A 13,134-nucleotide genomic window follows, 5' to 3' on the forward strand; every position below is an offset into this window, starting at 1 on the left:
AATATTAATTAGAATTTTTATTTTCTTAATTAACAAAATGCAAAGTGAATGAACGCTTCTAATAATGAAAGCATTATTATATAGAGTTTATTATAGACCTGGACATGAACGCTGTAGTTTTCTTATTAAAATGAGCCTTGGCTCCTATTTGTCACGCAAGCCCAATTCACTTCTACAGAGCCTGAGCTTCATGAAAAATGCACAATATAGTACATGCTGTGATTTTTCCTGAACGCAAAACAATGCTCGTGTACACAGACCCATTGAAATGATCGGGTCAGGATTGAGGCTGGATGCTATAGGCTCGCTACACGCATCACATCCGGATGGAAAACTAACACGTGAGAGAGGTCAGGTCTGCAATGCACCGACCATAGGGCCACTATATACGGACGCAGGACCCATTCACTTGAATGGGGTCCGCGATCTGCATCCGATGGTCTGCACTACTTTTTTGCGGTGTGGAGGCACGGACAGAAAACCCACGGCATTCCGTAGTGCTTCCATGGATTTCCGTGCCTCTGTTCTGCACCACACCTTCCGGATTGCGGACCCATTCGGCCAACAACGGTTGTGTGCATGAGCCCTTAAGCTTATGTTACACCTGCAGATTTTGCTGATGTTTGTCAGGAGGGAAGCGTTCCTTCCCAGCAATTGCCTGCTCATCAGCGGAGGAGACCACTGCTATTACATGCAGCAATCTCCTGCTCAGTACGGGAAAGAGCTATCGCCAATGCCATCTCTCGTCCCCATACTGATTCGTTGTTTGCCGGCAGCAGATCATGATTACACACCACGATCTGCTGCTGGCAAACGATCTTTAAACATGTTGAAAGATTCCAATTACACGATAAACGAGCTTGTTCAGTGGGTAATCGGTGGCAGTATTACACTGCCAGATCATCACTAACAAGCATTCATAGGTGTAATATAAGCTTTATACTGTGTATACGCACAAAGCTGCCTAACAATGGCAGGGGGAACCTTCATGAACGCGAGGACTCTCCAGCACATGCACAACACTGAGCAGACTCATGGACAGAGACACAGACAAAGACACATGACGAACAGAACACCAAGTATAACATGCAACAACTGAGTTGATCATGGGCTGTACACCAGAGCCTTTTTTCTGAATAGAAAAAAAACAAAACAAAACACCACATCATACAGATCACCTTCTTTATAGTGCAAAATACAAGCTACAAAATTATCACATTGGATGGATACAGGAATGGTTAAACTCAATGTGCACAATGGGCTATTCCAACAGAAAAGGACATTTGCTTTTTTGCCCAATTAAGCAGTTTAGTGAACATGTATGCAATGAGCACATTTGCTTTGCTTTCTAATGTTTGTCTGTTATTCACAATAGGCAAACTCAAAACCACAAAAAACTATTTATATTCTCTGCAGGTTGACCGATTTTAACGTCTGGTTTTAAGTTAAAGGGGTTTTTATTTGCCAATATATATCTAATGAAAACATGGCTCTGGGCCTTTGTGTAAGATGCTTTTAACATTTGGGTTATTCCATGAAAAAGTATTTATCAACTATCCACATGGGACTGTGGGCATCCGGCCACTGGGACCCTGAGAGCAGAGGATCCAGAGTTCTGAATGGAGCGCCAATATGCACTGATTGAGCGCTGTCTACGTCAGTTGCATGGAGGTGAATGAAGTGGTGGACAGATGTGTAGTACTACTCCATTCAGAGAGGGGTCCCAGCTGCCTATTCTCTGGATAAGGGCTCATGCACACAACCTGTTTTGCTGTCCCTAAGGGCTCATGCACAACACCGTATATTTTTTGCGGGTCGGATGCAGACCCATTCACTTCAATTAGGCCGCAAAAGATGTAGACAGCTCACTGTGTGCTGTCCGCATCCATATATCCGTTTCACAGCACTCACAGAAAATAGAACATGTCCTATACTGGTCTGTGTTATGGACAAGGATAGACTGTTTTATTATAGGCCAGACGTTCCATTCTGCAAAATGCAGAATGCCCAGGGCCAGTATCCGTGTTTTGCGGACTGCAAAAATGGCAATGGCCGGGTGTATGAGCCCTAAATATAATTTTCATGGGATAACCCCTTTAGGCTACCCGCAAACATTGCAGATTATGCATGGTTTTTCCACAGGGATTCTTATGTGGAAAAAACGCATTATAATACAGTACCAGCAAAGTGTATGGGATTAGCCAAATCTCATGTCTACTTTGATTTTTATTTTATTTTTTTGTTCCATGCAAATTGACCCGCAATGTGGATTTTGAAATCTGCAGCAGGTCAATTCTTTATGCAGATTTCACCCTTTTCAATGCAAGGGTGTGGCTAAACAACATCATATTTATGCAGAATTTCTGTAAGAAAACCCAATCCCATGTGCAGGTAGCGTTAACATACAGTAATCTTATAAATGTGACTGCGTTTGGGCTGTTTCACTCAGTCCATTGCAGGAACTGCGCTCTGTGTGTGAACGTGATCCTCTGTTCTGGTCTTGCAGGAAGGAGCGCACAGCATTATGATTTATAATGCGTTGTGCCTCTGCATGACCTTCGTTCTATAGGATCATACTGACAGCTTCACGTCACTGATTCTGCAGATTATTCCCGCAATGGACTAGCTCTGTGAAACAGCCCCTAACATTTTAGGAAAACCCCTTAAAGTCATTTAACAGAACATTTAATTGGTTACAAGAAAAACATAACATTTTAGGCATTTCCTTTTGGTATTTCTACAACTTTTTCACATTTTTAGTTTACTTTTTGAAATCAGTTTGAATCAGGTGTAAATATCAATGCAGAAAATGTATAGTTGGATGAACATTCATGGGATTTGATATGAATTTAAGATTCATGCAAATGTTAGGTCAACACAACCTTAAAAATTGTAACAATATATTATTTTTGTCCTTTACCATCTATACTGAAGTTATCAGTGAAGGGGGCTACAATCATACATTTCATTTCTAAAATTGATCTCACAAGCTTACAGGGCTGGTTTCTGTAATTGATTCTTACAGTACCACTGTTTTTGCTGTGCCAGATACGGTAGGAATGAGGTTTACGCAGCTTCGGTGTAAGGTTTCAAAGTTCTAGATTGAGGTCTGATTCAGTGGGTTTACCGAATCTGAGATAACATGTCTAATAATTAGTCCTGTAAATAAGGAAGTCCTTTATTTTCCCAGGAATTGGTAATGCAAGTACTTGATAGGTGGTTAGAAAGTGCCGTAGTTTCATACGACACAAGTGACGTAGTGAAGGCAGAATTCGAGGAGAAGTCCAGAACTGCACGTGCCCATCTCTGTTTCTGGAACACAGAAGAACATGATTTACACAGGGTTATACAGGTGAAACTCGAAAAATTGTGCAAAGTTAATTTATTTCAGTAATGCAACTTAAAAGGTGAAACTAACATTCGAGATAGACTCATTACATGCAAAGCGAGATATTTCAAGTCTTTGTTATAATTTGGATGATTATGGCTTACAGCTTATGAAACCCCAAAGTCACAATTTTGAGGTCCCCTTTGCTCAGGGGGTATGGATTAATTAGCTGACTAGAGTGTGACACTTTGAGCCTAACATATTGAACCTTTTCACAAAATTCTAATTTTAAGCTGCATTAATGCAATTCCTTTTCATTTGCATTACTGAAATAAATGGACTTTTGCACGATATTCAAATTTTTCGAGTTTCACCTGTAAGCCATTTACTGTTTAAAGGGGAACTAAAGCCAAAATACAGAAAAACAAAAACAAAAAAAAACAAATGAAACAAATCTCATGGTAGGTCATTATTTGCTGTTTAGTTATATATCACAATTGAAAACCATGAAAAATACAACTGAAAAAAACTGTGGTTTGTTCTCTCGGGCTGCAGCCAAGCCATCTCCTTCCCCTCTCCCCCTGGGCTGGGTGTAGACTGGATAACTTTTGTCACACACAGTGACACCATTTTGTTGGAAGAAATCTTCTAGTTAAGCCTCATGCAGAAGTCCGTGGAACACGGTCCGTGAGATACCGGACTGGCACTGCAGGAGCTCATGGCGTCATTGGTTGCTATGACGCTGTGCGCTTTGTGCCGCCTCAGTACAGTAATACACTCCTATGATCTATACAACTGTATTACTGTACAGCAGTGGCAGCACAAAGTGCACGGTGTCATAGCAACCTGCGCTCCTACAATGCCAGTCCGGTATCTCACAGGCCGTGTTCCACGGACGTCTGCATGAGGCTTTAGTAATAGTACAAAACAGATTTGGTTACACCATGTGGAATTGTATTAGACTGCAGAATACTAAATCTACCAAGTTCTACCCCTCCCTTCTCCTGAACAGTACCACAACTAGGCAGATTGGCCTTTTAGGTTTCTGGGAAAGGTGTAATAGAGACTACAGAATAATAACTACCAAGATAAATCCCCTCGCGACTCAAATACAGAGTTGAGTCACATTATTATGACCACTTCCTACTTTCGACATCAGTAACGAGTAGCTCATAAAGGAAGTCACATGTGGCTTGGTGCAATAGGCTGTATTCAAACATATCCCTTGTTGTGGTCATTGATAAAAAGGGCAATTTATCAGTTACAAAAAAGGATGATTATTGGTTTTCAGGCCAAAGGTGTCAGTATTTCTAAAACTGCACAGTTGGTGAACTGTTCACATGCTGCTGTGGTGAAAGTGTATCCTGAGTGGTGATGTGAGATAAACATCTACTACAAAGGTTCGCAAGAGCGAACTGACATGCTACAGTGGAGCAGGCTACCAGACGTGTGTCTAAAAGAACAGTTCAGTGAACCTTACTGTGTATGGGGCTCCGAAGCAGACAGATGGTCACTGCACCTTAGCTAATGATACTGCATCTGCAGAAGAGGCTTCAATATTTTCGTCAGTATCGGAATTGGACCTTCGCTGATTGGCAAAGGGTTGCCTTCTTCAAGGAGTCATTTTTTGCTTCATCAAATGTCAGGCAAGAAATATCAGATAATAAATACCCTTTAACCATTACTGGAAGAACAAGCTGGTGGTAGGGTTGGGCGATATCAAAAATATTCCCACGATAACAATATTAAGAAATTTATCGCAACAACAATATACAGTGGATCTAAAAAGTCTACACACCCCTGTTAAAATGTCAGGTTTCTGTAATGTAAAAAAAATGAGACAAAGATAAAATAATTTTGGAGCTTTTTCCACCTTTAATGTGACCTATAAACTGTACCACTCAATTTAAAAACAAACTGAAATCTTTTAGGTAGAGGGAAGAAAAAATATTGAAATAAAATAATATGGTTGCATAAGTGTGCACACCCTTAAACTAATACTTTGTTGAAGCACCTTTTGATTTTATGACCGCACTCTGTCTTTTTGGGTATGAGTCCAGCATGGCACATTTTGACTTGGCAAGATTTGCCCACTCTTCTTGGCAAAAACACTCCAAATCTGTCAGATTGCGAGGGCATCTCTCGTGCACAGCCCTCTTCAGATCACCCCACAGATTTTCAATCGGATTCAGTTCTGGGCCATTCCAAAACTTAAATCTCCTTCTGGTGAAGCCATTCTTTTGTTGATTTGGATGTATGCTTTGGGTCGTTGTCATGCTGAAAGATGAAGTTCCTCTTCATGTTCAGCTTTCTAGCAGAAGCCTGAAGGTTTTGTGCCAATATTGACTGGTATTTGGAACTGTTCATAATTCCCTCTAGCTTAACTAAGGCCCCAGTTCAAGCTGAAGAAAAACAGCCCCAAAGCATGATGCTGCCACCACCATGCTTCACTGTGGGTATGGTGTTCTTTTGGTGATGTGCAGTGTTGTTTTTGGGCCAAACATATCTTTTTGAATTATGGCCAAAAAGTTCAACCTTGGTTTCATCAGACCGTAACACCTTTTCCCACATGCTTTTAGGAGACTTCAGATGTGTTTTTGCAAAATATAGCCTGGCTTGGATGTTTTTCTTCGTAAGAAAAGGCTTTCGTCTTGCCACTCTACCCCATAGCCCAGACATGTGAAGAATACGGGAGATTGTTGTCACATGTACCACACAGCCAGTACTTGCCAGATATTCCTGCAGCTCCTTTATTGTTGCTGTAGGCCTCTTGGTAGTCTCCCAGACCAATTTTCTTGTCTTTTCATCAATTCTGGAGGGATGTCCAGTTCTTGGTAATGTCCCTGTTGTGCCATATTTTCTCCACTTGATGACTTGACGTGTTCCATGGTATATCTAATGCCTTGGAAATTCTTTTGTACCCTTCTCCTGACTGATACCTTTTAACAATGCGATCCCTCTGATGCTTTGGAAGCTCTCTGTGGACCATGGCTTTTGCTGTGGGATGAGACTAAGAACATTTCCAGAAAGACCAACTAGAGCAGCTGAACTTTATTTGGTGTTAATCAGAGGCACTTTAAATGATGGCAGGTGTATGCTGACTCCTATTTAACATGATTTTGAATGTAAAATAATGAAACAAAGATAACTGGGCACTCTCAGGATATCTGGACCATTTCAAATTTATTAACATATAATAGCATGGATTGACAATGAATAACTGTGCGTGCTGACAATAATAATATTAAAAATCGATCAATATCTATCTGTTAAACCATAAAACACAGCATGCAGTAATACAATATAACAAATGGAAAATGGTATTCTAAAAGTAATAAAATTCGAGGAATAAAATGGAATACTTGATAATAAATCGTATGAATATTCGTAAGGGAAAGTCTCGTACTAAGTGGTTCCCACTGGAATATTAGTGCAGTTTTAAATAGCTGGATAATAATCGCTGGATAAATTTCAAATGGTCCAGATATCCTGAGAGTGCCCAGTTATCTTTGTTTCATTATATTACTCTCTTTTGAGTGGACTGGGGGAGTCCACTCAACTGAGTGCACCTCTTGGGTCAACAGCTAGTCCAGTGCGTCACATTTACTCCTTTTTTCTAGGATTTTGAATGTCAAGTTCTGAAATGATTTATCTTTGTCTCATTTTTTTTACACCACAGAAACCTGACATTTATTTCTGACAACCTCCGTGACCCGGGATGGTTCTATTCTATGTTTTTGGGTCTCTCACTCCACTTTCTCTGGGCTGGACACTCTTTGTAGGCTAGTAGTCAGGCGAGGAGGGAGTTGGAGTCTGGAGAGACATATCCCGCGGCCACCTTGCTTGTGTGCTTCGATTCCGGCGTCAGATGTCAGTAGGTGGATCCTTAAATATATAGGAACGAGGATATGCCGGGAGCCGCCACCGTTGGAAGCAATGTGTTTGTATTCAGTGGTATGCAGGGGCGGGCGGATGCAAATTTAGAAGCGGTCAACGCACATGACGTCACAAAATACCACGGTTATTAGGAAACAGCGGTATCACCATATTGCTGTTTATTAATACTGCGGTATATCGTTGCCACCGGTATATCGCTCAACTCTGACTGGTGGTGTCAGCGTTGTGGTCTGGGGAATGTTTTCATGGCATTTTCTGGGCCCATTCATCCATGTGGAAGGCAATTTGGGTATAAATCCATCCTTGCAGATCATTTGCACCTATACATGCTGACTGTCTTTCTTGGGTCCTATGGGATCTTCCAATAAGACAATGCGACATGTCACATGGCTAGATATATGCAACATTGGATATAATAACATGACCAAGACTTCCAAGTACTACCCTGGCCCCCTAATTCCCCATACTTGAACCCAATAGAGCATCTGTGGGACCACCTCGATCGTCGTGTTTGCTCTATGGCTCTCCCCCCCCCACCCCACATTCCAGCATCTGTGATATGCAATGTAGTCAGCATGGTTACAGATACCTGTGACAATCTACCAGGAACTTATTGAGTCACTCTCAGCCCAAAGCTGCTATCCGTGCTGTGGTTACTCTATATATTGGCTAGTGGTCATAATGTGATGTATATACAAATATTGTACATCCCAGACAACGGTTTGTAGTGACAGTCAGTGAGAGAAAATGCCTGTTCTGACAAAAACCTTCCTTAACTCTCAGAAATCATCCTTTCTAGTGATAGTCATTATTACTCAAGCATGTGTAAGGTTGTTATTATATGGAGAGGGATACAGAAGGAAACCACAACTGCCAGCATTTCTAGGATGTTATGGGCTATCAGAGTACTTACAGGGAGTGAGAACTACAACTCCTAGTATTTGACAACTTGCAGAGGGAAACCAATAAAATCTCATACACAGCATAGTAGATTATCTTTCTGTGGGAGGGCAGCAGCTCATCAAGCACTTGTATCTCCTTGTTGACCCCTTCCTCCCCTGCATAATAGTCTCTCATATATAGCCCCCACAGATACATATGGTATGTAATGCCCCCCATGATTTCCTTCTCCACTGTCTAGGTACAGCTATATATTTTTGTAAATTTAGAAGTAGGAATGATTGAATGAAAGGTGCCTGGGCTGCTTCATCTGCTTCTCTAAGAGATCACTGTGCCAGCACTGAGGGGAGGGGAGCAAGGAAGGTACTGAACATGTTAGTCAGCCTCTGAATGCAGGAAAAGGATGAACAGCAGGGGACGCAACCAGAGAGGAAACTAATGTACACAAAAACTGACCAAAGTTTTTTTATTGCATGTATATTGCAATAATACTTCATGTGAAATGCCCTATTCATTGCATAGTATTTTACAGTTGTGCTCATAAGTTAGCATACCCTTGCAGAATTTCTTAACCATTGTTCAGAGAATATATATGATAACACAAACACTTTTCTTTCACTCAGGGTAAGTACAAACTACCCAAATGACCAGAAAAATTGTTCGGGAATGCAAGGAAAAACCCACAAATAACTTCAGGTGAAATACAGGACTCTCTGAAAGAATGTGGTGTGTCTGTTTCAAGATGCACAATAAGGAGGCACTTGAAGAAAGAAGAAAAGTTTTTGTGTTATCATTCATATTCTCTGAACAATGGTTAAGAAATCATAAATTCTGCAAGGGTATGTAAACTGATGAGCACAACTGATAACCCCTATAATATACTGCACATGTTATATCTCCATTCTTACCCTGTTGCAAGAATTCCCCCCTGTGGAAAAAAGGTACAACACAGACCATTGTTAACTGGAGCAGCAGTCAGAGGTTCTTGCAGTTCTAAGGACCATACTCTCAAAAACCTAGAATAAAATGTATATATAAAAAAAAAAAAAAAAAAAAGTGTTAAGTATTTAAAAATAGCCAGAGATCGTCAACTCATATTTTTCATTAAAAATCTAATTTTGTTAAAGTGGTTGTCTGGCTTCAGAGCTAAACCCGGACATATCCCCTTCTTCCCCCACTCAGCCCCTCTAACATGAGCATTGGAGCATAAAATGCTCCAATGCGCTCCTTAGCCCTGCGCTGTATCTCGCAGGGCAAGGGCTGTTTGTTTATATTTTTTTTACACTGCTAGGCGGAGGCCTCCGCCTAGCAGTGAGCCCGGTGGTGTCACCGGTACTGATGGGCGTGCTTTAGCACTGCCATAGCTATTTTACAGGCTAGAGCAGCACTAAAGCCCGCCCATTAGTGCCGGTGACATCACTGGGCTCACTACTAGGCGGAAGCCTCCGCCAAGCTTATCCATGGAGAGCTGGGTAACGTCACTGGATCTCCAGAAAAATCCCTGTCATTCAGCAGAGGGCAAGGGAGAGCATCGGAGCATGAAATGCTCCGATGCTCATGTCAGAGGGACTGAGTGAGGAAAAAATGGGATATGTCCGGGTTCAGCTCTAAACCTGTACAACCCCTTTAAAAGATATGGACACCTCTGTAAAATTCATTTATTGTGTGGAGAAAATAATTATCCAATTCGTTCTATTATCTATCTTTTTTCGTCTTGGTTCTACAGCCTGTTGTGCTTCCTATGCACAGCAGGCTGCTCTCAGTGAGTTTACAGAGAATCCGTCTGTGCAACTCCTCCTCACTCCACATGGGAGCGCACAGTGTCTCTCTCCCTCCTCTACAACCCCCCCCCCCCCCTTCAGGATGGCAGAGCTGTGCAGACTGTCAGCTGTAACATACAGCTGTATGGGGGCGAGAATGGCCTGTGACGCAACAAGCGTACTGCAGTGTATTGTAGAGGCATCAGACCGACTGGATCTTTAAGAACCAAGTGAGTAAGTAAAAAAAATAAAAAAAAAAAATCAACTTCTTCCTATATCCGCACATATAATTAGTTAAAAATTTTAAAAATAAAAAACACTAAACATGTTTGGTATCGCCGCATCCGTAATGACCTGATCTATAAAAAGGATCACGTACTTTTACCGCACGATGACCACCATAAAAAAGAAAAACAATGATGGAATTGCAATTGTGCCCACCGCACTTCCCACAAAATAGTATAAAAAGTGATCAAAAGAGTCATATGTACCCAAAAAAAAGTACCAATTAAACCATCATCTCATCCCACAAAAAATTAGCCCCTACCTAAAGACAATCGCCAAAAAAATAATAGATATGGCTTTCAGAAAATGGAAACACTAAAACATGATTTTTTTTGTTTACAAAATGCTCTTATTGTGTAAAACCAAAATAAATAAATAAATTAAAAAAAAGACATTAGATATCGCCGCGTCCATAACAGCCTGCTCTGTAAAAATATCACATGCTCTAAACAGTCTGGCAATCGCCTTAAAAAAAAAGCAATTTTTTATCACCTTACAACACAAAAAGTGTAATACCAAGCAATCAAAAAGTCATGTGACCCCAAATGGTACCAATCAAACCTGCATCTCATCCCGCAAAAAAAAAAAAATGAGCCCCTACATTAGGTCAATCGTCCCAAAAACATGTTTTTTTTTGTTTAAAAAAATGCATATACTACAGCATCACTGTGTCCGTAACAACCTGCTCTATAAAAATAGCATGTGATCCAACCAGTCTGGTGAACGCCATCAAAAAATAAAATAAAAAATTTGCCAAAAAGCCATTTTTTATCACCTTACATCACAAAAAGTGTAATACCAAGCAATCAAAAATTCATATGTGCCCCAAAATGGTACCAATCAAACCATCATCTCATCCCGCAAAAAATGAGACTCTACCTAAGACAATCTCCTAAAAAATATAAAAATATTTGGCTTTCAGAGAATGGAAACACAAAAACATGATTTTATTTTTTTTTTTAAACATTTTTTATTGTGTAAATCCCCTCCGCCCAAAAAAAAAAAAAGGCATATATTAGGTATCGCCATGTAGTTACGAACTGCTATATAAAAATATAACAATTTTTACTCTGTCAGGTGAACACTGTAAAAAAACAAAAATAAAAAAAACTGTGCCAGAGCAGTCAGGAGAGGAGCCGCGGCGTCTTATCATCGGGTGCATTTAATAAAGCAAAAAATATGATATACAGTGTAATAAAATATATATATATATATATACACACACACACACACACACACATATACACACATACAGTCAGGTCCATAAATATTGGGACAGCAACACAATTCTAACATTTTTGGCTCTATACACCACCACAATGGATTTGAAATGAAACAAACAAGATGTTCTTTAACTGCAGCTTGTCTGCTTTAATTTGAGGGTATTTACATCCAAATCAGGTGAACGGTGTAGGAATTACAACAGTTTGCATATGTGCCTCCCACTTGTTAAAGAACCAAAAGTAATGGGACAGAATAATCATAAATCTAACTTTCACTTTTCAAAACCTTTGCAAATCCTTTGCAGTCAATTACAGACTGAAGTCTGTAATGCATATACATCAGATAGTGGGTTTCATCCCTGGTGATGCTCTGCCAGGCCTCTACTGCAACTGTCTTCAGTTCCTGCTTGTTCTTGGGGTATTTTCCCTTCAGTTTTGTCTTCAGCAAGTGAAATGCATGCTCAATCGGATTCAGGTCAGGTGATTGACTTGGCCATTGCATAACATTCCACTTCTTTCCCTTAAACTCTTTGGTTGCTTTTGCAGTATGCTTTGGGTCATTGTCCATCTGCACTGTGAAGCGCCGTCCAATGAGTTCTGAAGCATTTGGCTGGATATGAGCAGATAATATTGCCCGAAACACTTCAGAATTCATCCTGCTGCTTTTGTCAGCAGTCACATCATCAATACAAGAGAACCAGTTCCATTGGCAGCCATACATGCCCACACCATGACACTACCACCAACCACCATGCTTCACTAATGAGGTGGTTTGCTTAGGATCATGAGCAGTTCCTTTCCTTCTCCATACTCTTCTCTTCCCATCACTCTGTTACAATTTGATCTTGGTCTCATCTGTCCATAGGATGTTGTTCCAGTAACTGTGAAGGCTTTTTTAGATGTCGTTTGGCAAACTCTAATCTGGCCTCCCTGTTTTTGAGGCTCACCAATGGTTTACATTTTGTGGTGAACCCTCTGTATTCACTCTGGTAAAGTCTTCTCTTGATTGTTCACTTTGACACACATACACCTACCTCCTGGAGAGTGTTCTTGATATGGCCAACTGTTGTGAAGGGCGTTTTCTTCACCAGGGAAAGAATTCTTCGGTCATCCACCACAGTTGTTTTCCGTGGTCTTCCGGGTCTTTTGGTGTTGCTGAGCTCTTTTTAAGAATGTTCCAAACAGTTGTTTTGGCCACGCCTAATGTTTTTGCTATCTCTCTGATGGGTTTGTTTTGTTTTTTCAGCCTAATGATGGCTTGCTTCACTGATGGTGACAGCTCTTTGGATCTCATCTTGAGAGTTGACAGCAACAGATTCCAAATGCAAATAGCACACTTGAAATGAACTTTGGACCTTTTATCTGCTCATTGTAATTGGGATAATGAGGGAATAACACACACCTGGCCATGAAACAGCTGAAAAGCCAATTGTCCCATTACTTTTGGTCCCTTAACAAGTGGGAAGCACATATGCAAACTTTTGCAATTCCTATACCGTTCACCCGATTTGGATGTAAATACCCTCAAATTAAAGCAGACAAGCTGCAGTTACAGCACATCTTGTTTGTTTCAAATCCATTGTGGTGGTCTATAGACGTGTGTGTGTGTAAATATATATATATATATATATATATATATATATATATATATATATATATATATATATATATATATATACATACACACTCCAAGCAATTCTTTGAAAAAAAAAATCGGTGTTTATTCACCCATCAATGGCAA

At 40.4% G+C, this 13,134-nt stretch overlaps 1 protein-coding gene across 3 annotated transcripts in view; it reads right to left on the minus strand.

The window, feature by feature from the left end:
• Positions 1–1,168: 1,168 nt before the first annotated feature.
• Positions 1,169–13,134, minus strand: part of WSB2 (WD repeat and SOCS box containing 2) — a 45,284-nt gene continuing 33,318 nt past the window's right edge. For 2 of the 3 annotated variants that reach the window (XM_044275818.1, XM_044275817.1), the window contains exons 8-9: positions 9,034–9,141; positions 1,169–3,312 (exon numbers count right to left, since the gene is read on the minus strand). In XM_044275818.1, coding sequence (XP_044131753.1) covers positions 3,147–3,312; positions 9,034–9,141 — 274 coding nt within the window. In that variant the 3' untranslated portion in view covers positions 1,169–3,146. The remainder of the gene's footprint in view (positions 3,313–9,033; positions 9,142–13,134) is intronic. The other variant, XM_044275819.1, reaches the window with a different exon arrangement.

Source organism: Bufo gargarizans, chromosome 1 (assembly GCF_014858855.1).
Source record: "Bufo gargarizans isolate SCDJY-AF-19 chromosome 1, ASM1485885v1, whole genome shotgun sequence".
Classification (NCBI taxonomy): domain Eukaryota; kingdom Metazoa; phylum Chordata; class Amphibia; order Anura; family Bufonidae; genus Bufo; species Bufo gargarizans.